This window comes from Hirundo rustica, chromosome 5 (assembly GCF_015227805.2).
Source record: "Hirundo rustica isolate bHirRus1 chromosome 5, bHirRus1.pri.v3, whole genome shotgun sequence".
Lineage (NCBI taxonomy): Eukaryota > Metazoa > Chordata > Aves > Passeriformes > Hirundinidae > Hirundo > Hirundo rustica.
The window spans coordinates 59320042-59346947 of record NC_053454.1 but is presented as its reverse complement, the minus strand read 5'-3'; the positions used below and the strand labels follow the sequence as shown (position 1 = coordinate 59346947).

At 37.3% G+C, this 26906-nt stretch overlaps 1 protein-coding gene across 6 annotated transcripts in view; it reads left to right on the top strand.

Annotated features, from left to right (window-relative positions):
- LRBA (LPS responsive beige-like anchor protein) overlaps positions 1 to 26906 on the top strand; it is a 366633-nt gene that overhangs the window by 32094 nt on the left and 307633 nt on the right. For all 6 annotated transcript variants that reach the window (XM_040065850.2, XM_040065848.2, XM_040065849.2 and 3 more), the window contains exons 3-20: positions 6618 to 6849; positions 6998 to 7098; positions 9275 to 9370; positions 11329 to 11450; positions 11556 to 11682; positions 12469 to 12588; positions 12911 to 13057; positions 13916 to 14113; positions 14675 to 14808; positions 16062 to 16170; positions 16280 to 16432; positions 16954 to 17122; positions 18555 to 18634; positions 20690 to 20752; positions 22579 to 22676; positions 24757 to 24849; positions 25621 to 25729; positions 26260 to 26341. In XM_040065850.2, coding sequence (XP_039921784.1) covers positions 6618 to 6849; positions 6998 to 7098; positions 9275 to 9370; positions 11329 to 11450; positions 11556 to 11682; positions 12469 to 12588; positions 12911 to 13057; positions 13916 to 14113; positions 14675 to 14808; positions 16062 to 16170; positions 16280 to 16432; positions 16954 to 17122; positions 18555 to 18634; positions 20690 to 20752; positions 22579 to 22676; positions 24757 to 24849; positions 25621 to 25729; positions 26260 to 26341 — 2233 coding nt within the window. The remainder of the gene's footprint in view (positions 1 to 6617; positions 6850 to 6997; positions 7099 to 9274; positions 9371 to 11328; positions 11451 to 11555; positions 11683 to 12468; positions 12589 to 12910; positions 13058 to 13915; positions 14114 to 14674; positions 14809 to 16061; positions 16171 to 16279; positions 16433 to 16953; positions 17123 to 18554; positions 18635 to 20689; positions 20753 to 22578; positions 22677 to 24756; positions 24850 to 25620; positions 25730 to 26259; positions 26342 to 26906) is intronic.

Below are 26906 nucleotides of genomic sequence, written 5' to 3'. Positions count from 1 at the left end.
TTCTTGGCAATCCTTTGTCTATCAGCTGTCCCACCTGTTGATGGGGCAGTAAACACTGGGAGAAGGGGAAAATTCCTTACACTGGGATTGTTTATGCCTTTCCTCTTTGGAATCTGTTGAATTTCTGGAGCAGAAGACAGAGGCACGGTGCATGGTGGTACAATAGAATCATGGAATGGCTTGGTTGGAAGGAGCCTTAAATATCATTTAGCATGGAATGCTGTAGCTGTTTTGCATTCAGGCGTGGTGTTTTTTAATTTGAACTGTTTCTACTAAGATCCCTTTTTGAATGGATACCAAACTGATTAAACAAATGTAGAATTTTCTTTCCCCTGTTTCTTTCTGTAGGATAGAATTTAACTTTGCTAATCATTTCACTTGAGACTGGGATTGCTCCCTTTATAAGATACTGATTTTCAGTTTTTGGTTATGTACTTAAAAGATAATTTAATGGCTCTTTCTAAAGTAGATTAAACACAAGAAGTATAAAATTGAAAATTCATAGAGCTGTTTCCCCAGCCCCCACTTTTATAAACATTGTGGAGAGGTAATTCTTCCTTGCATTGCTCTGTTTTCACTGGGACTTCAGCTGCATGCTACAAATGGAACTAATCGTTAGTGAACTAATTTGACATAAAAATAGCATTTGCACTCTACTTGCAAGCAGATTATTAGCTAGGGTAAATAACAAATCATTGATTACAGCATAACTGTATTTTTAAATTGTTTATGTCCCCCCCACCCCCACTTCTGTTTGGAAGGAGAAACCCAGACACCCATAAACATACCTACATGGGCAAGAATTTTGCTTTTTTTGCATTTGTTGTTTTCACTGAGAGAGTAATTCTCATGTGTGCATAGCTAAGTGCATTTTTAAAGGAAGGCTTTAATGAACTGGTTTATGTCTCATGTGAACTGGGTAGGAGATACTTGCCAGTCTCTCCTGGGTAAATTGGCTAAGTTGTATGCCTTCTGTAGTTAGCTTTTGCAAAGTTGATGAAACTCCGTTTTTATAGAAGCCAGTGCTTAAGTGTAAACTCTGCTGCTACTTTGAAGTTTTGTCCTGTCCTACTTCCTTGAGATACAGCTTTTTTTTTTCCTAATTGTGATAAAACATGCTGATATAAGCTGCTGATAGAGGTGTGTGGAGGAGGAAGAGAATGATACAGTGCTGAGACACTGTATTAAAAATGTGTAATTCTGGGCTAATGGTTTCAGATACGACATTAGGTGGCAGCAGTAGACTCTTAACACCTTGTGGGTGCCTGTTGGGTTCACATTCAGGCAGTTTTCCAAACGAGAGACAGACCTGAAGAGATTTTATTTTAATGCAAAACATTTATGTTACATCCCTTTGAAGGGATGCAGTGAGAATGGCTTTTCCCTGAATGATCCAGCTTTGGTCACAGTTAATAACAGTGTTGAACAGAATCCCACAGAAGCATCGAGATTAAAGTGGGTTCACTGCTGTTGTGCAATGCCACTTTTGATATGCCTGGTTTAAAATGGGCTTCTCATTTGCCAGGTAAATGAAGTTGTAGGCTTTGTTCTGAACTTGGTAATAGGAGAGAAAGCAGTTAATAAAGGAGATTTTTTTTCTTTCTTACCATCCTTTTTCCTTTATAAGTAGATTAGGTTAGTACTATTAGTTTGCTTGGGTGGTGGTTTTTTTGTTTTGTTTTGTTGTTGTTGTTTTTCTTTTTGTGGTGTAACTGTAGGGTAGTGCTGGATGGGGAAGGTTGGTAACATCAGCCTGAGGTATCCGGAGGAAAAGTTTGTGATTTTCTGTAAAAATTACCTATTTGCTCTTTGATGTTGTTGCTTCGTTTTTTTTGTTTGTTTGGGGTTTTTTGGGTCATTTCTGGTTTTGTTTGAAAATGGGAGAAACCAAGTCCAAAACTGGAGTAAGATTCGAGAGGAATCTTCTGCTTACAGACGTGGTTGGAGCAGAATCTTTCCTTCTGTGAAAGATTGGTCATTGGTCACTTGCATGTTTATGGTCTCACTTACTTTAAACTTTGAACCAAGGTAGGAAATGACCTTAAATCATCTTGCTGGAAGGTGTGACCTCACTTTTCTTGAGCTGGTCTTCCCACTCAAGTTCTGTGTTTTTCCACAGTTCTTTGTTTTCTCTGTTTTTTCTAGTGCATTATTGTTGATACAGTTGATAATGAAGAAAAAAGTTGACATCCAGGCTTTTTCTGCTCCTTTCTTGCCCTACCTATTAAGTACTCTGGGCCTGAGCCCTGTCCTACGACTTGACATTCATGCTAATGTCATTATTTGATGTACTTATCCAAACTATCAACAGGCTTTCCTGTCAAATCTTCTTAGGACTCAGATTTTAATGTTCTCTCCTCCAGGTTGTGTGTTCTCACCTCCAGGTGTGATGGAAAAGAATGCATGGAAATTATCGTGTCTGAGTTACTAGTATTATTAGTATTTCTGAGTTATTAGTATTCTGAGTTACTCTCTTTGCCAATGTTTTTCCTCTTCTGTCGAAGACTTCCAAATCACAACCACCTTTTTATCACATCATGAATGTGTATCATGGTGCTGACCTTTCCTGTTTATTGCATGCCCTTGGAATCTGACCAACTTGGAATCATCCATGATCCTATGAGACTCTTAGCCTAAAGAGATTCTAATTCTTATGCTTTCTATATCTTTGGCATTTATGATGATCCATAACTATCAATCAACTAAATTCAATGAGTTTCTGAATATGAGAAATATATTTTTGAGTATGTGAAAGGGGATGGAGTCAGGGAGGTGGTTTATTTCTTTGGTGGAAGATAAGAATAAACCAAGAATATTATAAATGCCCAGCTTTGCAGGTTCTTATTAAGCATAAACTTAAAATTTTTTTTTTGCTGAGATTGAACCAGCCTGTTTGCGTTTTTTTTTTTCCTTCATGAGATAGGTGTTCATACTTCTTGTTTTGGACATACTAAAGAAACAATTCTGATATTACAAAATCATCTTGGGGAAAAGGGAGGTCACAGTTGGGTTAATAGTCCTTCATCCTGGCTTTGAGGAACAAAGGGAGTACTTGATGTGTGGCTTGTCTAACAACCAGAAGGATGAGGAAACACTATAGAAGTGAAGACTTTTTTTGAGGTTTGAGATAAAAGTATGAAGATCCAGCCCTGTAGTTCTCCCAAGCATAGCCAATTTGGCTTTTGCAGGAGAAAAATGGGCTTTTGCTGATTTTGGATTTGGTTTCTTCTTTTTGTATTATAGGTCATTGAAATAATTTTTCTTGGATTGCCTTGCAAGCTTTCTCAATATTTTATATCTGTTAGTAGAAGAAATAATTTAAATTAGGTTAATAATCTAGATCATGTTCTTTCAGGAAAGTGGAGCTTGACTGTTTATTCTGAGCTATTTTCTGCATGCAGTAGTTTGGAAGATGGTCACTCAAACAGTTCTTTTATGCCTGACATCAATCACTTCATTGCCAGGAAAGGTTAAGCATATTTAAATTTTTTTTCGGTTTTATTTGGAAGTGTTGTAGTGCTATTTTGTACTAAAAATCAGTGCTACTATGTTGACTTCTCATTAGTTTAATTCTCTAAGGGGGGAAAAAACCAACACTCTGCATGTCTATTCAAAAATTGCTGCAATCTCCTTGTTTTCAATCAGCTAAGTGTAGAACTATTTTATTGAGAAGCTTGAGCTATTGTTGTAGTTTATATATATATTTTGAAGGTGGATATAACTGGCAAAATCCAAAATCTGTGAGGATGTATTTGAACGGTGCCCTTTAAAACCATTCCTGTAAACTTGTACTTAATTCTACATGCTGAAGAAAGAAAACGTTATGCCACCCTGTGGGTTGCTATAAAGATTGTTTATGCAGCTCAGCATAGGACTTAAAATACGTTGAATTGGAGAATTTTGAAAAATGTACTGCGCGACACAGGAGACCAAATCATGCTAAAGTGCATGGAAAGACTATACATCAGTTCAAAGGCTACATTATTCAAAAAAATACAACCATAAAAAAGGTAATAAGATTACATTCTCACACTTCATGGCTAGTAAGGTGCATTAAGCTGCTCAGATATTCATAACTTACTGTGACATTTGGGAAGATTACATTTTGCTGTGCACAGCCATTACTGCAGCTCAGATAATAACTAGCCAATCCATGGACCTGGATTATGATCCCTGTCATTTGAAACAAATTTGTGTTTTGAAGGTTGATCAGTTTCAAATCACCATTAGAAAGGGTTAATATGACATAGTGTGGGGGGTGTGTGTGCCTGTGTGTATCTAATGGGTGTGCATACATATTGTACATCAGCTGCACCCTGCCATGGAGATTCTGCTTTCCCTGGCAATGTTTTTTGTCCTCGCTTCCTTCACAGGAAGTGTTAAAATGGTAATTATTATTATTATTATTTTTTTTTTTTTACCATGGCATATTATTCCTAGAACGTGCTTGCTGAAATGCTTGTGTTTGCAGATGAGATTAGAAACCTAATTTGATAGCTTCCTGGATGGGTGGGTTCTGATAATAGTGTATGTAGCCAAAAATGAAAGATTGGTGGTGTAGACTATAGGGTGAAGGTAAGGTCACCTCCAGTAGCTGTATAAGGTTTTGGTGTGATAATTGATGGTTGGCTGATAGTTAAAACCAAGTGCATAAAGAGTTGAATTTCTTGTTAAGAATTAGCAGGTGGTTTGTGGCCAGAATGTAACATCCAGCTGTTCTGTCTCTACACAGAATACAGTATTTTATTGTTTCTTACCTTGACTTTAAGAAGAGCAGCTTCTTGAGGAATCCTTCCATTTTGTAGAGGATAAATGCAGTGTGAAAGCACTGAAGTGATTATATAACACTCTTTATGTATTTTACATCTTCAAATGCTCCATTGAGAGTTTTTTTTTTTAAGGGGGGGGGTATATATTTTTATTTGCATTTGTTTTGAAATAATTCTGTGTTAATTTGTTCTGCCTAGCAAACTCTACAGAGCTTTCTTGACTTCGGCCTCTGCTCCATCTTTTGGAAGGGGAAAACAGAGGCTTGGAGGGTGGTAATGATTTGATAGATTAGTTTGAGTTGACAGCATGAGTTGATATAGAGAAGCTGGGAATATAACTCAAGTCACCCCATTCAGTTCTTGCTGTTTTCCGAGATATTATGGAAGCATCTGATAGTAAATTGCATAATTATTTTTCATGACCCAGAGAGGAGAAAATGGAAAAGTGTAAATTACTGTTTAGAAATCGTTGCCGTGAGACATTGTCTATTCTGTCATAAAAGCAGTAACTTTCTCTGCTTCCCGTGGTGTTTGGCACCACTGATTTATGCCCAGAAGTCCAAAGATTGCTTCTTCAAAGTGACAAGGTTTAGACACTTGAGGAAAATGTATGGTAATTTCAGTGGTTAATGAAGAGCCTATATTCTGTTCCATGGGTAAGTTGATCTTTGGATCCTGACTAGCTGAGAGAAGCTGTTTGAGCTAATATGGAAGCAGGTTAGCGTGTGGATTTTGGGGTAGTTTTGACATGGTATGACTTCAGCAGGTGAGAGTACTGAAGCTCTTAGTGGTCAAAGCCTATGAAAGGAGCACCACGTAGGACAGAAATAATCACACAAACTTGCAGGAGTCAGAACAAGCTGAAATATTTCTGGTCGTGATTCCATTTTGATAATTTGAGTCATTGCTGTCTGAATTCCTGTTTGCATGCTGGCGTATAATGGGTATTTTGGTGAGCATGGCACATTTTTAAGGTTAATACAGCTCTAAAGTCCCAGAGAACTTTAAAGAGTGGATGGAAGGAGTTGATATAAAGAAGTTAACTCAGTATAATGCATTTTGCCTTCAGCTGGATTATTTCTTTTACTAAGTATGGAAGTGAGAGTGGAGCAGGTTATTTCCTTCCCTCCTCCACCTCCTCTGCCCAGGCATATGTGGCTAGTTACTCAGTGTATGTTCAAACAAAAGTTGCCTCTAGGAGACCTGAAATATTACAGGATTTAAGTGTCATAGCCAAAGGCTTGGAACAGTGCTGCTGTTCCACATTCCTGCAGGTACAGCAAGCCTGTGCTTCCTTTGAGTACCTGGGGCTGCTAATGAACCTAGCAGTTAATTCTTAACCAGCTTTAGTCACTGTCTTGGGAATGCCTCATGTGTGTTCATAAGTGGCAATATTTCTGATGTGCATCAGCTTCTTCCGGCTGGAATTGCTCTCTTAGTGGAGGTTTGTTAGGCAAATGTGAAGGAACGGTTTTAGGGTCACTCCAGGTCATTTAAAATACCTTGACTGCTTTGTTGGGCTCACCTCTTTTAGAACATTCACTTGGTGTCTTCACTTTGCAGCTCAATTTGGGACATCTCTATCCTAAACTACCCAAGTGTTTTTCTGTAGCAATTATCTGACAATAGGAGACACCCTTGAAAGCACCTCTGTAACTCAACAGAACTTGAAACAGAAGAAAAATAAGATGGTGCATTGATATTGGCCTCATTACTATTTTTTTTCCCCCTTATATCTTGGATAATTTTCTTCTCACAGAATGAATAACTTTAGGCATGGGGTAATACTTTGATACAGTTGCCTTAAGCTTGCTTTTTTTTTTTTTAAATAATATTTTTCTCTGAAAGCTCGTCGGGGGCCAGTTTGACTTGGAAATGAACTTTATCATCCAAGAAGGAGAGGGCATCACCTGCATGGTGGAGTTACTGGACAAGTGTGACATCACCTGCCAGGCTGAGGTTTGGAGCATGTTCACGGCAATCCTGAAGAAAAGCATACGGAATCTCCAGGCCTGCACGGAGGTGGGGCTGGTGGAACAAGTGCTCAGGAGGATCGACAGAGCTGACAACATGATTGCAGGTACAGCCTGCCCCAGCGTGGGGCTCAAACTGTGCTGCTTCTAGGCAAAATCTCTTGGACGCGGTTATTCGTTAGATGATAAAAAAATTGGATGATGAAAATTTGATCACTATTAAGCGCTTCTGTCGCCGTTCTTTTTGCTTTTCAGATCTCTTAGTGGACATGCTGGGTGTGTTGGCCAGCTATAACCTGACAGTTCGAGAGCTGAAGATATTCTTCAGCAAGCTGCAAGGAGAAAAAGGGAGATGGGTAAAACAAAACACAAAACTGAAACCATTTTTATCGTGTTGCTTTTATTTTTCCTAATTTTCACAAGTTAAGGCTGTTCCATAAACTTCATTTTAAACAAATTTTGAATGTACCAAAAAATATAGGAAGCTTTCTTATATTATACAAAGAATAGTTTTACCTGAAAGCAATAAAAATACAGGGAGTAGAATAGTAATCAAGTTAAATTTCTTCCTGAAACTGTGAACTGTATTGATCTTTTTGAACACCTGGGAATAATAAGGTGATTCTTAAGTGTTTTTATGCACATGATTTTATTTTTTGGATTCCAGCTATGTGAAATTGACGGAAAAAGGCTTAAATTTTTTTAAATCACAAGGGAGAAAGAAATTAAAAAATGCTTACATAGGCAGTTCTGTTTGCTCCCATTTTCACATTGCTATACTTTACCTGAAGGTTAAAAAAAAAATATCCAGTTGAACTAAAGGAAATAAACCCCAATGAAAAATGGTATAATTTTCTCTTGTTTGTGTGTGGAATAGAAAGGGACCCTTTTACAGCTGAGAAACCACCTTCCCTAAAGTAAAAATGTGTATGTTGTAGAGGCCACCTGATAAAGTTACTTCAACGCATAATTTTTGTTTCATTGGACTTGGAAACTATTTTAACAATCACTTTACCTGCTTTGAATTTTAATTCAGCTCCTGTTATTTCTAGATACTCTGGTTAGTGTAGGGGAAAGGTAGCAGTGTCTCTGACTTCGAATACTTTTAAAAAAGAGTATATCATATAAAGTAAGCAAGCATGCACACATAATACTGCAGATTTTAAAAGACCCTATGAAATAAATAACTTTGGAGATCTTAACCTGCTTAAATAAAAATACTCCAAATTTTATAGATGGTTTAAACTTAATAATTGAACATAGAGTATATTTAACTGTAAGTGAATTAAAGTTGTCTCTGTAACATTAACTTTTTCATTTCCTGTCTCCCTGCTATTTGCATTTAATTTCCTTTCCTTATTAAAGAACAAATGCAGGGGAAAGCAAGAGAAAAATGCCACAGTTGGATTGCCAAGGAGTTGTACAACTCCATAAATCTTAAAATCAGCAGAACTGTAAAGAGACCAAGTATTTTTCTGCAACACAGTTTACCTGGTCAAATTCTATAGCGCTGCAGACATCTAAACAGCTCTCAGCATTTCCTCCTCAGGTTCTTGAAGCACTGCTTATCTGACTGCACCTTTGGTACATTTGAAATACTGGTAATGCATAATGCAATGCTCCAACATCATGCATAGTTTTCAGAGGGTAGATGGTAACTACAGGGTGAAAAAAGGGCACTTTCAGGAAAATATCAGGATTATAAAACTGTAGTTTAAAGATCCATCTGCCAGAAAAATATGGTGTGGTGAAAGACAACACAAAATTGTCATGTCACTGTGATCAGTATTTGCTGATCTTCTGTTGTTGTGAGCTCATACACTTGATTTGGAGTTTATAGTTGCAGACTATTACAATAAAATCAGCAGGATATGGGTGGTGGAGAAGTGTTAAATATTCACACTGAGCGCTCAGTTTTGGTACTCCAAACTGCCCTTGGGACTTGCATCTTTCTCCATGGACTTAGGTGAAAGTATAAACCAAATCAGTTTAATCTAATACATGACTGTAGCCCTGTTGAAAAGAATCATTCTCCTGCTCTTCCCTTTCCCTTTCCCTGGGTATTCCCCATCTCCCATGTGCTGGCACAGGTTTCAATCAGCCACGGCCCAGAACAGCTGTAATTAAAATCTGGTTTGCATTTGTTTTGCCCAAGTTAATTTTCATCTGGACCAGTTCATTTTCTTTAGTTTACTGCAAAATCATACAGAGAGCTGATAGGAATGAACAGACAGAGGCAGGAATCAGCATTCAGGATCAGTTTAATTTATGCTGGGTGAAAGTGGCTCTAGCCTTCAAGTCCTTAGTGAAGTTACCTAATTAACTGTAATTGAGTGCACCTACTGTATATTGTGTGAAGGTATTTGTGGCTGTTAATGTTGTTTTATTGGAGGTGCTGAGTGTCTTAGCAGGGTGTTACAGCCATGTGCAAAGTTTTGAAATGTGTTAGAATTTGCTTTTTTGTGTGTATGGTCTTTTCTTTCTTAGAGGTTTGTTTTATTTATTTACCGATGTAGTAATTCTCTTTGTCAGCCACCACATGCTGGGAAGTTGCTGTCTGTGTTAAAACACATGCCTCAGAAGTATGGACCTGATGCCTTCTTCAACTTTCCAGGAAAAAGTGCTGCAGTATGTAGATACTTTACATTTCTTGTTTGCTTGTTCATTGCTCTGTTAAGGCCCTTGATTATTTTAATTTGTGGTGTTCTTTGTCTCATCTGTCATTGTCATAGAGTTTAACCAAACCTACACTAGTGCCTGAACGAATCGTGTTTATAATAGGTGTGCAGTATTACTACAGAAGGACAAATACTATTACATAAAGAATGGCTACAAATGAGGCTGTTTTTTTTGTATTTTATTGTTTTTTTTCAGGCTGGTTCAGTTAAATCTTGATGCAAAGAGAATATACCTGCTTTTCACTCTAGATCCTTATGAGAAATTTTTGAGAAAGCATTGATCCTAGACATTTACAGGCTGAATAATACTGAAAAGGATTAAATTTAGCAATGATTAGTCTTTCTGCAATTGTTTCTGTGACTCATTTTTAAGTTTTGTGGTGTTCACTTGAAACAGAATTTGAAACTAAATAGGCAGTTGGAAAACCCTGTGCAGAATCTTCTGATGGAATTCTAGTATGTCAACACTTTTGCTTCTACAATTGTAGAATGAAAAATTATGTTCAAAATTTCATGCTTAATTCAGAATAGGATTTGAATAAGATTTATCAGATGACTCTTTCCAGTTTTCTTCACATAAACCCATTAGTTTTCTGCCTTGGTGGCTTGAGATTGAATTTCACCAGCTTGATGACATAATGAATTATTTTTTTGAATGAAGACTTTGGAGACTGAAAAATGCAGACTACTACAAAAGTGTTCCTGCAGTTTTATCACATGCAACAGAACTTGGCAGTAGACAGACATATTTGTGCTCACTTGGTTATTCATGGTTTTGAATTTAACTTCTGGTTTGTATTTAACTTCTGCTAATTATGTTGAATGTTTGAACCATATTTTATGAGATTGGGGCGCCTCAGTAATTTTTATGTAGGTATTTTTATATCTATTTAAATTAAGAAGTTTAAGAAATTAAGTATTTGCTGTAGTTACTCTGTGATCCTTTGTGAGCTAAGTCAAGTGATATAATGCTACCAGTTCCTGAGAGTTGGGGGCAAAGACATGGAGACTGGTTAGTTAGCTGGTATACAGAAGGATTTATAGCATTTTCTGTGGACAGGACTAGCTGAATGGAGCACAGGAACATAATAACAAGTCTGGAGACACTTGAGTTCTTTGATGTTTTTTTATTCATTGGTATTGATCATCTGGGCGGCATCTTTGATCAGAGGTTATGGCAATCTTAATTGAAGTGTGTATTGTGAATCTGGGCTGCACACCAGCAAAAAGTTAATAGTAATGTTAAAAAAAACCCCAGCCAACTGAAAAACTCCAAAAAGTAAACCCCAGCTGTTTGAAACAAGGGGTTCTGCCACATGGTTTGTAACTCAAGGGCTTTGCACTAAAAACACAATATTTGATATGAAGATTTTGTCTGGTGGAGATGGTATTATGTTTCTTTTGAGGTGGTTTGTAATTCTGTGGTATTCTCACTGGAAGCTACATAGATATGAATTTCAGGAGAGAAAATAATTTATTAAGTGAAATGTGGCCAGCTTTCCCTTCACGATCATTTATTTTCCTGAATACCAACAGTAAGTGAAAATGGAACTGATTATTCTGTCAGGTTACTATAAAACCAGACCAATCTGAATTTGCATTTTGACAAGTTGTTATTCCATAAGGCTTTCACTAAAGCATTTAAATTTTGAAGCATAAGTTACTATTAATAATCTTTTTTGAGGTATAAAGGTCAGTTGTTAAATATTTAGGTTAATTAAATATTGTAAGAGTCAAGTACAAAGAAAACAGGAGTTAGGCCAGATTTTTTTTCTTTAGTATAGAGGAACTGTATACATTTGCAGCATGTCTCTGTTTATCAGCATATATTTGTAGAGTGTATCTTAAGCTGCACACTTTTACTGTTGTGTTGATCTTTCTACATGAGTAACTTTTTGCTTTCTTCAGGCTATTGCCTTACCTCCTATAGCCAAGTGGCCCTACCAGAATGGATTTACTTTCCACACTTGGCTAAGAATGGATCCTGTAAATAATATTAATGTGGATAAGGATAAGCCTTATTTATATTGGTGAGTATTATGTAAAGCTGATATTGCCAATGTTCAGTTTCTATTAATTGTTCAACGATTTCTGCATCCATCTGTGTATGTGCTGATTTTGTTCTGATTTGTCAGTTTTCGAACAAACAAAGGACTTGGTTATTCTGCTCACTTTGTTGGAGGCTGCTTGATTGTAACGTCCATAAAATCAAAGGGAAAAGGTTTCCAGCACTGTGTAAAATTTGATTTCAAGCCACAAAAGGTGAGTAAAAAGAATAAAATCTTTCAAACGTCTTTCACGAATCTAAAATTGTAGCCTGGGAGTCTGTGTTGTAGCTATTGATTAATCTCATCTTTCTGTAGAAAAACAGTTACACTGGAATGAGCAAAACAGATTTGCGTTCTGAATTCTTACTCCTTTTTGATTTTACAGCTGAAACATGAGTTGATTTTATTACTGGTGTTCAAGGCTGACTTACCTATTAGGTAGCGTTATGTGATGTTGAATGTTCTGTTTTTCACTTGGATATCCTGCTAATGTTTCTGGAACAACTGGTGTAAACATCTTGTGAGAGAACAGGCCTCCTCAGGAATTCCTTATCAGTAATCCCTTGCTGTAAATATGGATTCTGTTTGTGATATTTGACATGCACAGCCTTTGAGAGGCTTTAGTCTGGAGCCATCCTTGCTCTTTGGAATGGCATTTGTAGTAGTCCATCACGCTGAGAGTGACCCAGTTTAGAACTTATTTACAGACTAGTTTCAGTGTAGATTTGGTTCAGCATTGTCATAAAGATTTTTGGAGTTATATGCCATAAATACCTTTTAAGCTCCTGCGTGGAAAAAAAATGGCATATTATCCTTTGACATAGCAATGCAAGAAAGCTCACCGGTGACTTATTAATCTTTTCTACTTAAAATACATCTTTCACTCTTAATTTTATTCACATAAAGAGTTGAATTTGTTCTTCTGAGCCCCACTTGAATGCTTAAGCTGCTCCCCAGTGTTTATAGAGTTATATCAATTGTGGTTTTTTTTATTGCTCAGTGGTACATGGTGACTATAGTGCACATCTATAACCGCTGGAAGAACAGCGAACTCCGGTGTTACGTGAACGGGGAGCTGGCGTCCTACGGGGAAATAACGTGGTTTGTCAACACCAGTGATGTGAGTAACCCCTGCACACTGATGTCAAGAGCATCAAGATCATCAGCTATATTGCATATCATAGATACTCTTTGCCATTCTAGAAATAAACTTCCCCCAGTTTATGCGTTTTTTTAAAAAAATGTTGAAATAAAAATTGTAGCTTTTTGGTAGAGGAATAAATTGTGGTTTTATGCATCTCAGAACTTAATACTTGTTTTGCTGAGGCCCTCAAGTACTTGTTTATGTAAAAATTCCCCCTGATGAAATGCATTTTTTTTGCATGATTTGCTTGTGTAGCATGGATTAAACCCTGTTACTGGGTTTTGTTTTCTGTTTTCAGACATTTGACAAATGTTTCCTGGGTTCTTCAGAAACAGCAGATGCCAATCGAGTGTTTTGTGGGCAGATGACATCTGTTTACCTTTTTAGTGAGGCTCTCAATGCTGCTCAGATCTTTGCCATTTATCAGCTTGGCCTGGGATATAAGGTACCTTAGAACTGACTTTCCTAAGTTTAATTCTGCCAAGGCTCTTTATGGTAGGTGTTAAGAACATTGTGACACCTCTGTGTCCTAAGTAAATGATCTCACAGTGTAATATTTATATTAAACTCTTACATGTTTCTTCTGTAAGCCTATGTATGGCCTTACAAGTAAGCATTAGTTCAGTTTCTTGATTTTTTTGTAAAACAAAATGAATGGTGCTCCTGTTTGCTTCTCAAAATTTCAGTGTTGGTGGTTGGGAGAGGAAGAACACAACTGTTATCTCTGACTGGGTTGACTTTTTCATTGAGGCTGAAAACTTTAGATGAGTTATGATGTATTTGTTTTAGAAATGTGGCTTTATAGTTGCTTGTGCAAGTGGAGTTTTTTTTAATGTGTGAAGTCAGTGCTGAGGATTAGTTTTGTTGCAGTGATTTATTATTTGTTTTGTCATAGCCTGAGGGGCACTAATTGAAGGCTGTTATTCCCCAGCAGCTGTACAAACATACGCTAAAAAAGATGCTTCCTTTTCTATCTGCTCCTCAATTATTAGTTCCTTCTGAGTGAACATTGCTGACAGTCCTGCTGTTTCCAGGCTGATGTGGTTCTTTTACATCAGCCACCATCCTGGCAATGACACTCTTCAGGGGGAAAAAAAATTCTGCCATTTTAATGCTGTAAAATTGACTTTGAGTCTTATGAGCTTTTGGTTCTTATGAGAACCTTTCTTTATGAAATACTGCTCAATTAAAGAAGCAATATTTTAATCATTTTTTTGCAATAGTCGTTCTGATCTGTATCTTCAGTGTGCTTAATCTAATTTTTTTTTCTCCTTTCCTTCCTCAACCCTGCTTCCCAATTCAGGGAACGTTCAAGTTCAAGGCAGAAAGTGATCTCTTCCTCGATGAACATCACAAATTGTTGCTATATGATGGCAAACTCTCCAGTGCTATTGCTTTTATGTACAATCCAAGGGCTACAGATGCACAGCTGTGTCTAGAGTCATCCCCTAAGGATAACCCTTCTATTTTTGTTCATTCACCACATGCCCTCATGCTGCAGGTAAATCAGCATTTTCATAGATTTGGAGGGTAAAAGTGACTTATGTTTGAAAATCTAAAATCCACTTTTATAGGGATTTTGATATGGAATTCTGTATAGGTTGGGGTTTTTTGGGTTGGCCCTGCCCCCGTTTCTTGAACTAAAGAGGATGCAAAAGGATCCTAAGAAAAAAAAATTATTCTGTGAATAAATATAAAAGCTGTGTTAGCTTTGAACAAAATCGTTCTTCCTCACTTCTGACATGTTCACTCACCTACACATGTTCCCTGTCTCCCATCCTTTGCCCTGTTGATATGAAATCCTTTCCTTCCCTGTGCTTTGAATGCTACCTCCTGAGGTTCTACCCTGAAATTCACCTGAGGATCTGCACTGTAGATCTGCATCTAAAGCAGTAGGTCAGTCATACTGGGCGTTTAGTGTGACTGTGGCAGCCAGTTTGTTCTTCTTGCCATTTCTTTTTATTTGGTAATAGTACAGTTTTTATATTGAAGAAATTGAAAGCTATTTTAACAACCTTTTTATCAGTTCCTGCAGGAGGTTTCAATATTTCTTCTTTGGCAGGATGTGAAAGCAGTGTTGACGCACTCCATCCAAAGTGCCCTGCACTCCATTGGAGGAGTTCAGGTGCTTTTCCCTCTCTTTGCACAGTTGGACTATAGGCAATATTCCTCAGACCACATTGACACAACTGTTTGGTGAGTGCATGTACTTGCAGTGTCCTGGGCTTTGTTCCTTTGAAGTAAAGGAAATGACTTATCCCTTTATCAAAAGGCAGAATAATCTGCATTGTCTTGTGCAGCAATGAATTATGTCTAAGAACAAAAAGGTTACAGTCAGGACCTCAAAGTGAGGAGTGAGGTACTTGTTTGCACCAAGTGTTCTGTGGAAGCTCACAGAGAATCAAAAGGTACACATATTTTATACTTGACATATATACTTACACTTTTTTGTGTATCAGATTTATGGATAATTGTCTTGAGCTTATTCCTGTCATGGAGAAGAAGGTTTCGGGAGAAACCCTGGGAGGGGTGAATTTTTCAGCTGCATGAACTCATTCCTTGGGACTTTTATTTAGGTGGTGTTTTTTTTTTTTTTTAACCTTCAGATTTTTGTAAGATATTGTTACTTAGTGTTGCTGCTAGACTTTTCCTCTGGTTTGAGCTCTGTTTCAGCTCCATCCAACTTCTGAACACCCCGACACAGAAGCTGGTGGAGCTCAAGAGCGCTTGAGTTAAAGAGCAGCAGTAAAAGCAAAGGGATTGCTTTTTAAATTCTGGTCTAATTTGCTCTCCATCATTGCATTTATAGTTTCATGACTGCTTAAAGATGATCTGTATCCATATTGTTGCTTAGAAGGGATGGTCATGATGTTCCTTCAGCCCATCTGTTTGTGTCTGGGTGTCTCCTGAGCTGCCTCAGACTTGGGCATCTATGTGATGTTAGGGATTTGATGCAGTTGCAAAGTAGCCCAGCAATGCAGAGGTTTTCAACTGGTTAGTCTTGATCCACAGGCACTAGTGCCTCCCTTGACAGGAATATTCCCTCTGGCATGAGCACAACAGCAAAGCTGTGTCTAGAAAAATATCTGCTCATCTGATAGCTTAAGAAGTAGAATGGCAATTGTAACTGATCTTGTGGAGGTTTGTAATTGAAACATGAGAGAGGAGTACAAACTTAACTGTTGCCTTTTTGCGAGGATTCAGAAGGGTTTTGCTTTTGTGTGGTTATCTCACAAACCAGAATTTCAAGTTAGAAAAGCATTAACAGAATCAAGAAGTTTTTGAAGCAAGCTTTCAAAATTTAGTCATGCTTTTTGTTTAAAAAGTTCTGAATTGAACATTTACATGGCATGTATCTCTGGGTTGTGTGGTGGGAGTGTTAATTTGGAAATACTTTGTCTTGTTGTAACCCTTTAATGTGTTTTTGTTTACTAAACCATGTTTTCCAGTTCTACTTTACTGGCATTCATCATGGAGTTGTTGAAGAACTCTATTGCTATGCAAGAACAGATGCTTTCCTGTAAAGGCTTCCTTGTGATAGGATACAGCCTAGAAAAGGTGAAGTAAATCTTCCTTGATGTCTTAGATTAATGTTGAATATTTTTTCGAGTTAAATACTTTTCCTAGACTGTTGCAGGGCTCTCCTTAAGCAGGTTTTCTTTTGCAGTCTTCCAAAGCCCACGTTACCAGAGCTGTGCTAGAACTTTGCCTTGCCTTCTCGAAATACCTGAGCAATTTACACAATGGGGTGCCCCTGCTGAAGCAGCTGTGTGATCATGTTCTCCTGAATCCTGCAATATGGATTCATATCCCAGCACAGGTAAAATTGCTTATTTTACAATAACAGAAATCATCCAGGAATTGTCTTCAGGCTCTGCTTTGCTGTGTATAGTTGTCAAGTTTTGCAGACTCCTGGGGTTTTCTGAGAGTTGGGAAATGTGCAGTGTTCTGCAGAACAGAGTTTTGACTTTTGACCCAGACTGGGAAGGAAGTTTGGGGGTAGTTGGGAAAAACTTTGCAATTTTTGAAGAGGAAATTATCTTGGTTGTCAGATTTTAAGTCTTGATATAAACTGAAAGTGAGTATTTTTGTTTTGGTGAATCTCTGTTCTCCGACAATGAACAACTTGAATCACAACTTTCCGGCTGAAACCTTCTTACCAGCAGTGTACAGCTTCAGAAATATAATGAAATTTTCATCAGTTTTCAGAGGTGTTAAGACTAAGCTGTGCAGAGAAAATCTATTTTAGAGACATTTTGGTCGATGCAACGTAACAATTCAGCTGTCTGACGTGCTGCAATTGAGGTGTGATGCTTTTTGTTTTGCTGGCTGGTGGTGTAGGTTCAGCTGACCCTGTACACTTACCTGTCCACCGAGTTCATTGCCACCGTTAACATTTACGGAGCGATCCGGCGCGTTGGCACCGTCCTTTTGGTCATGCACACCCTCAAGTATTATTACTGGGTGGTGAACCCTCAGGATCGCAGCGGGATAACTCCCAAGGGCACAGGTATGTACCTATATGTATTGATTTTTTTTTTTTTCCCCCTCACAATCTGATGTTTGTTTTAAAAAAAGTTTTAAATGTTTAGAATGGAACTGTCAGTTCTTCAGAAATAATTACCCTTCGGTGGGCTGGGTTCCCTGGAACAGTGTGAGTGCTGTCCTTTTGTCCAACCTATTGGAAACTTTCTTGAGAAGTCATATCATCTGCCATCAGACACCTGTGTGAACTGATACTAGACAGAAGTGGTCAGAGAAATGGTAGGATGTTGGAACTATAGAGCTGTGCCTGGGAATATGGTCTTTCTCTGTAATTTTTGGAATTTCAGAGGGAGAAGCTGGTGAGGGGAGAGAGCAAAGTGTACCAGGAGTGAGTGCTCCCTAGATGTGTCTGATTTCCTGCCACCAACTCCTCAAAGTGACCCGCCCTTCCTGTTAGAGGGCTGTAAGGATTGTTTTGTAGTATTTTTCATCCTTTTAGAAGCAAAGCGTGCATGTTTTCTCTTTTCTTTTTAGTCTCTCATGGATTTACTTAGTTTTGTAAGTCATTTACTGCACCTGAGGCAAGTGGATGAGAAGGATAGTCTGAGTAATGCAGTTTAATGGCTTATTTTGACTAGGCTGGTTTATACTGAAAATAGCTATACTTAACCAGATATGCCTGTGGGCCTATACTTTATAAAACCAGGCTCATATGATCACATTCATTCTCTAGATGGTTTGCTTTTCTGTGATGATTAAGATCATGAGAGCTGTGACCTTACAGGCAAATGTAAAAACTATCCCCCAAAATAGTGTTTGTGACAGTTCATTTGCTTTCTGTATGAAGGCTTTTACTTGACTTTGACACTTCTTTGCACCTGTTTTCTTAACCTTGCCTCTCCTGGGAGCTACTGAACGTTGGATTATTTAAAATGTTCCTTTGGAAGTCTGCTTTATGCAGAGATGGCAGAAGCCAGTCCTTTTTGACTTAGAGTTAATGAGTTAAGTCATGTCTTTCAAGGTACTCTTTATACATATAGCATTGTAAGATTGATTTTTGTGTATTTAGCCAGTTTATAATAATGGCATGTAGCTCTTCGTTTGAGCTATGGGAGAACTTGAAAGGACATGTAAACTGCAAAAATCTGTAAATTCTGACATAAAGTTCTCATATCAGTCTTATTCCTTGCATAATGTTGGTTCATAGCACTACAGGGAAATGTTAAAAGCATCAGAATTTAGACGAAGCCTTAATGGAACCTCAGTGATCAGATATTTTGCTAATAAAAAGTGATAAAACACAGTGCTGTTTTGTGATCTGAAACAGAAGGTGAGAAGACTTAGGACTGTGTCTTCTTCACCCAGAAAATGCCTTTTATTTTTCTTCTTGTGAAAATGCAGTCTATGCTAGTAACAACTGTTAATTTGTGTTTTATTTATCTACTTCCCTTTGGTAGATGGTCCACGGCCTACTCAGAAGGAGATTTTATCCCTGCGAGCATTTTTATTGATGTTCATTAAGCAGCTAGTGATGAAGGTAGGTTAGCTTTAAATTATGGTAGGATATTTGAGTTTCTAGTCATAAAGAAATGCCGAACATGCTTTAAACATGCTGAATTTTTTGATATTAAATAAACAGAAAAGCTGTGCAAGGTGCTGCTTTTTTGTGCTAAAGGTGCGTTTTTTGCCCCTTTTAAGCTTTTTTTATCAGAAGTGGAGCTGTTATTACCTTAGAAACGTTTACCTTTGGGGAAATAAGTATTTAATTTCTTGTTTTGTTTTGTTTTTTTAAACATGAACAGTATCAGCCACATCATAAGTGCCTAGAGACTAAAGAGAAACATTTGATATTGTATGCTGTGGGTCAGTGGGATAGAGGAGGATAAGAAAGACTCTTATCAATAAGTTTCACAACTGTTCCTTGGAATTCAGCAGCTCTACTGCTTACAGGCTCTTCATGACCCTCTCCTATCATAAGTTTTGGTCTCTTTTCTTTCTTCTGTGGACTGACTTTTCTTGTCCTTGAATCTGCCTCCCTTTTGCACTCTTCCCCTGTGTTACTAATGGACCAGTGAGCTCTGCATGAAGCAGTAACCACCAGAAAAGCTCTCCCCTTGACTCTTTAACTTTCTTCAAATTGGATATGCTGCAAATGAAATATCAGGGACATTTTAACCATCAGACTCTAAAAGACTGTCATTAAGTTTTAGATTCATTCTTACTAATTTTTTTTTTTTTCATATTTCTGTCAGAGATTTATAACTTGGACAATTTTGGGCAGAGTTTCACCAGGTTTGTCATGATTTAATCTCAGCTGGGAACCAAGTAGCGCACAGGCGCTTGCTTACTCCCCCAGCAGTGGGATCAGGGAGAGAGTCATGAGAGTGAAATTTTGTTGTGGGTTGAGATAAAGAGAGTCTTAGAGGGAAAGCAAAAGCCAGACACCCAAGGAAAGCAAAACAAGGAGTTGATTCCCTGCTTCCCAAGGACAGGCAGATGTTCAGGCATCTCCAGGAGAGCAGGGCCCCATTGTGGGTAACAGTGATTTGTGAAGACAAACACCATCACTCCAAACATCCTCCCTTCCTCCTTCCCCTCAGTTTATATCCTGACCATGATGTCACATGGTCTGGAAGATGCCTTTGGTCACTTGGGGTCACCTGTCCAGGCTGGGTCTCCTCCCACCCTCCCAGGCACCCCCACAATCCTTGCAACGTGGAAAGCAGAAAAGGCTTCTGGCTCTGTGTGAGCTCTTCTCAGCAATAAGAAAACCATCCCTTTGTTATCAACACTGTTTCCATCACACTTCCAAACTATAGCTGTGTGCTGGCTCCTGTAAATAAATTCTACCCCAATCAGAACCAGCACAACAACAGATACAAAACATCAGTCAAAAAAAGGTTGAGGTGTGGATCCTTTAGCAAGTTTTCTATTTGTACATAGTGGTGCAAAATCTTTTTGGGAAAGGAAAGACTTGCTTTAAAAAGTAAAAGCTCTAGAAGTGGAGAAGTCTGCTTTTGCCTGCCCTTGTCCTGTTCTCAGAAACTGTTGATTTTTATTTTATTTTTGCAAAAAAATACCTCAAGGCATATTGCTGGCGTTAGGTGCCCTGAATGACTGAGATTTCTTCAAAGTTGGTAGCAACTGAAGATGGGTTTCTCTGGTGGAAAAAAAGAAGCAAACATATAGATATGGGTGTAGCTAAGAGGCTTGTAATTCAGTTTCCAGATCTGCTTTTGAGTCCTTTATGCTACCTCAGTTTAATTCTTCTACTAACAGGGAACTCTCAGTTCAAGTTGATTGTATCAATTAACATGTATTACTCTAATAATTTCGTATACTATATTGCTATTATCCTGTTTTTATGCCTGTGTTGAAATTGCCTTAAACCACTTTTATGGCATTCAGTGGGTGCTTTTGGGGGCAAGGAAGAAGCTGCCTTGCAACTCCGGAGCTATTACAGGATCAAGTGAAAGCAAATTTGTTGTGTGGTACTTGCTTTGTGATATAAACATTTCTTGTAACAGTGCTTTTTTTGGAAGCAGCATTCTATACTTGAAAAGTGATACTTAAAACCTATTTGTTTTTAAAGGACTATGGAATAAAAGAAGATGAATTGCAGGCTATCCTCAATTACCTGCTCACTATACATGAGGTAATTTTTAATTTGGGGGACGCGTTCATGAAGAGTGGCATTCTAGTGCAGCTGGTGACCACCAAATGTTTGAATAATTTCAAATATAACCTCCTTTATGCCACAAGATGGCTCTGCAGAGGAAGTAGCAAACGGTGTCCAATTCTTTAGAGTAGTGTGCTGATACGCCAATATTCTTGCGGTGATTTAAGCACTATGTTCAATGTTAGATTGAAGTTCATTAAGCCAGTAAGTCAAAATGGTTTCTTATGTTGTTCTACAAACCAATTTACCAAGCAGAAAAACAGATGGTGAGACTGACTTTAAAAAAAAAACAACAGCCAAAACCTTGTTTTAGGCTGCCTAAGTAATATTTTTGTTTTGTTTTTCCTCTCCTTTTTAATTTTGCTTCTTAAATAAAGCAATAAAATTGAAAACATGCATTAAAAAAGTAAAGATGTATGTTAATGGCATCTAAGAGAAACATATAAACTTAATTGGGAGAAAATGTTGGTTACCACTGATACATCTGCATCTTCATATTTTAGCACCAGGAAAAGGCACTTTATGCCAGATGCAACATCAAAGACAAGGGAAATGGGGACATAAATCTAACTGATCTCATCTCTGTAAGGGTGCTTGAAATGGGTAAAATAAGGAATTAATTGAACTTCATTTCAAGCAGTATAGATTTTTTTTTTTTAGATTTTGCTTACACCTATATTTTCCTTTTATTCTCTGTGCTCATTACTACTACTTGGTAGTACCATAGGCAAGCAATTCTACTTTATGTGGAGAAGTGAAAAATAGGACTCTTGGTAATATCTAAGAGTGAACTAAAATAGCAGAAGCTTTATATAGCCTTCAGATGAGGATGTGGTGTTTTAAATATCTTAGCATTTTGCATACTCAAGTGTAAAAGATCCATGAATGCTGAATCCCACGATCTAACTGTGAATTCAGAAAAATATCAACAGAAAAAGTAAAACTTTAGCCTTCCCATATGGCTACATTGTGATAGTGTGTGTCATGTCAGCTGATAGTATCATCAGGTGAACAGAGTTGTTCAGGAGGATGTAAAACTGATTTTCTAGTAGAGTATTACAGTATTTGCTCAAAATACTCTAGAGTGTTCTTTACTCTAGAGTAAAGAATCAGACTGTTTGTTCAAAAGTGTTGGACAGTGTTTTATTTGTGGGCTCATTTTGTTTTAAAATAAACTTTCATTTTAATACTACAGAGTATGAGAAAAGACAATTGCATTTTGTTATTTCTTAGGTTATTTTTTAGTTACAATGAATTTGGAACAAAATAATGAACTGTAGCTTAGAGTGTTTTAGACTAAAAGTATGGAAAACTTCACTAAGCAGCTTGAATTACCCATTTAAAATATAGTCTGAGGCAGGTGGTAGGATTTTTTTCCTCGTGGTTTGAACATTTCTGTGTAGAAACTTTTCATTAAACACCACCCCATGCCCCCAAAAATGTGCAGCAGTTTATTTGTAGCTCCTGTGCAGGAAAGGATTGGGAAATACACATGCAACCAGAGGAGCACGTGTGTGGAAGGAAGAACAATAGTCTATATTTCCATTGCCGGTCAAATCCTTACATCCCAGGCACTGATATATCGCTTTTCACCCTAAACAATTAAGTATATTTTTCGTAATGCTTTCTCCTGCACTTGCCTTTTAAAGCTATAGTTCTTTTGATCCTGGCCAAAATTGTTTGGTCCTTAGTTTATTATTAATCTCCACATACTTTTGAAATATTTTGTAACGATTCTTCTAGCCAAAACAGTGTTCTAGTGTGTATGTTGAGAATTCAAATTTGTAACTTTTATCCAACAGGATGACAATCTAATGGATGTCTTGCAGTTGCTGGTTGCTCTGATGTCAGAGCATCCTGGTTCTATGATCCCTGCATTTGATCAGAGGAATGGATTACAGTAAGTTTGGATTTTCTAACTGGGAAAAAGGAAACAGTGTTTTGACCAAACTGTTGCTTGCAAGAATTCCCGTGAAATCCGAACGGTTCTCATCAGTGTGTGTGTTGCAGTCATGGACTCCTCATCTTGGGAGATTTTTGGGTCCAGGTGTTCCTTTTGACAAGAGGTGCTGTTGGATTTATTATCAATGAGGTGTTTTTTTTAATGTTTCCAAGCTGTCAGTCACACTTAAACAGGGAGTGATCCATTTCAGTCTGTGCATTGATGTCTTCATCTACTGGTGCTGCATTCTGACAGATGTTTTAGAACTGGGAGAGGGCTGACAAAAGCTGATTCAGATGGCTTCTGATCCTTGTTAGTTTGCTTCCATTTTTTTTTTTCCCCCCGTGGGACTTTTCCAGAAAAAAATGTTTTATTTATTTAAAAGTAGCACCTTTTTTGCACTCTTTTTCCAAATAAACAGAAAAATGGTATTTAACACTGTTGTGAGAGAAAAGTAGGGGAAGTAGCAAATTTTGCTTGTACAAGTAGAAAATCTGCTAGAGTTACGACTCTGATTTTGTCTTGTGGCTCTCAGAGGGTGGTCACAGTATTGAACTGGTCTCATGTAACAGAAACCTGCTTGAACGTAGTGGAGAAAAAATTGGTACAGCCAAACAAATGTAAGAACTATTCCTAGAAGGATATGGGGAATAGAAATTCTCTCACTATGTAAAGGCAGAGTCTCATTTGATACATTTAGTTGCACCTGTTGGTTAACCCCTGTTTATACATAGATTTTTTCCAGTTGCCCTTTCTCAAGAGACTTAATTCTGGCACGTTTGTAGTTGTTTTCTCCCCTTTTAGTGCTAGATTTTTTTTTAAAAAATTTTCATCAGATTTGATTTCCTTTGTATGGTAATATATTACGTATGGGAAACTAATAAAACCTCTAAATAATAAAGTATTTGAATGTCAGGTTGGGTCTCCAATGCAGTATATTTGGTTTTATTTAACAATTAGCAGTAGGTGCTTTCTTTTTGGTTAACAAGTATATATGAGCAAGTCAGCATGAGTAGTGAGTCCACAGTGAGAAATCACTTTGTTTTCCTGTCCTGTTTGTTACACTCCTTGCTCCAGTATTGTCTCCAGTCACATAATGGATTGTTGGCATGCTTCTTGATACATCTACTTTTTGCAGTTAAGGCATGATAATCTTGAAATTTAAAAATAATTTTCCAAAGCTTTACAATTATTTGGAGTTCTCTTAAAATTAAAAATGTTAAAGTAACCAATCTAGTGGGAAAAAAAAAAAAGGAAATGTTTTTTCCTTATACAATGAAGAAACCCTGATAGTGTTCTGTAAAGAAAAGCAGAGAAAAGATTCTGTTACTTGAATGGCCAGTGCATCATAGGTTTGCTTATTTGTTTCCTTCTATGGTTTCTGTGGTTGCAGCGTTCTCCAGGATAAATTATGTGTTATATATAAATGTTTTTTAATCACCCTTAGGTTTTACCTTTTTTTTTTTAAATAAAAGTACATAACTATTGATGAATGCTTAGTTATGTATAGATAAGGCCTAAAAAGTCCTTTTAAAGAGTCCTTTGAACTCTTTAAAACTTGCAGATCTAAAATGCCATGTTGTAATGTGGAAAGGCTCTCCAAAATTGTTTAGATGAGGTAGGTTTTTTTCCTTCCACCTAGCGAAGTGGTCCAAATTTCTTCAAAAATTGTATCATAACTTATTTATGGTAAAGCATAAATACTGTGCCTTCTGTTCCAATATGATTTCATGGAACATTTGGAAATTAATATTTTCTTTTTTCAAAGAGAGCTTAGTGTAGTCCATGTAGATAAGTTAAAACGTATTTCTAACATTTAAAGATCTGTTGAATACTATGAACCCCAGTCCAAGTGGAATCAGATATTGACGTGGCCTTAAGCACTTGAGTGTCTAAAAAGTAAGCGATGAAAGAAATTGGATGTAGCTGATAAATACATTTAGGTGTCTTAAATTTTTATGAGAGGTTTACAAGGACCAGAAACTTGCATTTGTTATTCTTCACATTCACAGAAGACCAATGTGTTTTTTCCACTTAGGGTTGTCTACAAGCTTTTAGCATCACAAAGTGAAGGCATCAGGGTGCAAGCTCTGAAAGTGATGGGATATTTCTTAAAGCATCTTGCTCCAAAGTAAGTACTGATTTGGGTCTTAAAACTAAACCTCCCAAGAAAGGAAGGAGTAAAGGTAGGTTGTGACACAGGCATTGTTATTTTGGGTATAAATCAGTGGTTGTATATACACACATTTGTGTGTAAAGGGGAAAAAGCTGCATTGGAGGTTAATCACTAAATAGGCTTCAGTCTTCTGCAACTCCCCGTCAGTCTATTTGTCACAAATGTATTTTTGATATGGTGGAATTGCTTGCTGCTGGCAGCTGGTGCCCAGGCATTATCACTTCCTTATCAAGCTGATTGAATAGCTACTTGCAGTGTGCTCTTTGAAGTGACCCCTTTCCAGTGAAATCAATAGCAAGAATTAGACTGGTGAGATGGAACCCCATGTTACTCAGAACTAGGTTTAACACGTCTCAAGTTGACTGTGACAGTAGATAACTATTGAGACTGCTGTCCATGGTTGTCCCATGGTCCATTTTGGAGTGAAATGAGAGCAAAGGTGTCCTATCCTTATTGTTTATCAAGAAATCCCCAAGAGTGCGTTTCAGCTTTTTGGGCCCATGGGTGAGTGGACCTCGTTTATGGAAGAAAGGTGGCTGCCTTCAGGGAGTGATTGGTCCTTCCGGAATCTGAAAATTCCCCTTTTCATTCACCAAAAGTAAAAGACTTAAGGAACTAGCAAGAAAGATATCTTACCAGTATTTCTTGAGGCACAAGTTTTAAACTTTTTTCCCCTTAAAGCAAATGGAATGCGTAAGTTTATTTTATCTTTCTCTACCATTTTAGGAGAAAAGCTGAAGTCATGCTTGGACACGGATTGTTCTCTTTGTTGGCTGAAAGGCTGATGCTTCAGACAAACTTATTCACCATGACCACATACAATGTCCTGTTTGAGGTAGTTATACACTGTAGTTAGGATCCAATCTTTCTAATTACTTGTAAGACATTGTTAGAAAATTGCTTACATATTTGTGCTGATACGTTCCAGATGACACTAAACCTTAGTGTGATGCAGCTGAATGCTGGTTTTTTTCCCTTCCAAAGCTCACTGCTTTGGATTTACTCCCTCCTTAACTTGGTTATGCTCATTATGAACAATTCTAGATAATAAGTAACCTGTATGTCTCAAGCAGATGCTCATGTAGATGTGGAATTTTATTATAGCAATGATCTTGCCTTAGGATAATTGCTTTGGTTAGATTCACATTCATCTTCCAGTGTATTTTAAATAACAGTATGCACTTAAGAGAGAAATAAAATAAAGTAACTTATAGGGTTTTAGAAACAGGATGAAATAAATTATCAAGAAAGTTGGTGGGTATTTTTTGGGATGATTTTTAGAATGATGATGATTGTGCTGCATCCAACTATTTTTCAGTAAGCTGTCTTCATGTACATTGATAATGGCATCTTCTTTCTTGCTAGATTCTGACTGAACAGATTTGCACTCAAGTAATACATAAACAACATCCTGACCCGGATTCAACGGTGAAGATACAAAATCCTCGTAAGAATGATACACGTTTTTAAGTGCTACTTTAAGAAAAGTCTGCTTTAAAAGAACCCCATCAATGAAAAAGCTTATTCATTTACATCTACCAGTCTTCTAATCTCAGTTTTACATTATTTTTTTTCACTCTAAAAGACAGGTAACTTGTATTTAGTTGGAGATATGTCCAAAGTAAGTCTCTATAGCTCTTCAAAAGACATTTTATGTGTCTGTGGTTCATAACGCACTTTTTCTAGTGGTGGAGTCACGTTATGAAATGGTTTTCTAAGACTTGTATGCACAGGATACTTTGATTTTAATACATGTTAAGGTTCCAGCAAAATTCTGAATGTATTATTTAGTGATGTCAGACTAAATTATGTGAAATATGGAAACACCTTTCATCTTAAATTACATTCAGCATGACAATGCTAAATGGAGAATAGGAGAGATGTATCTGTTTTGGTTAGCTTACTTTATTGCAAATATCTTGATATGAAACGTTAGATGTCTTTTGAACTTTGAGAAAATACCGATCTCCTTTCCTGAATTATATACATTACTAATGTACTCTGTACATAAT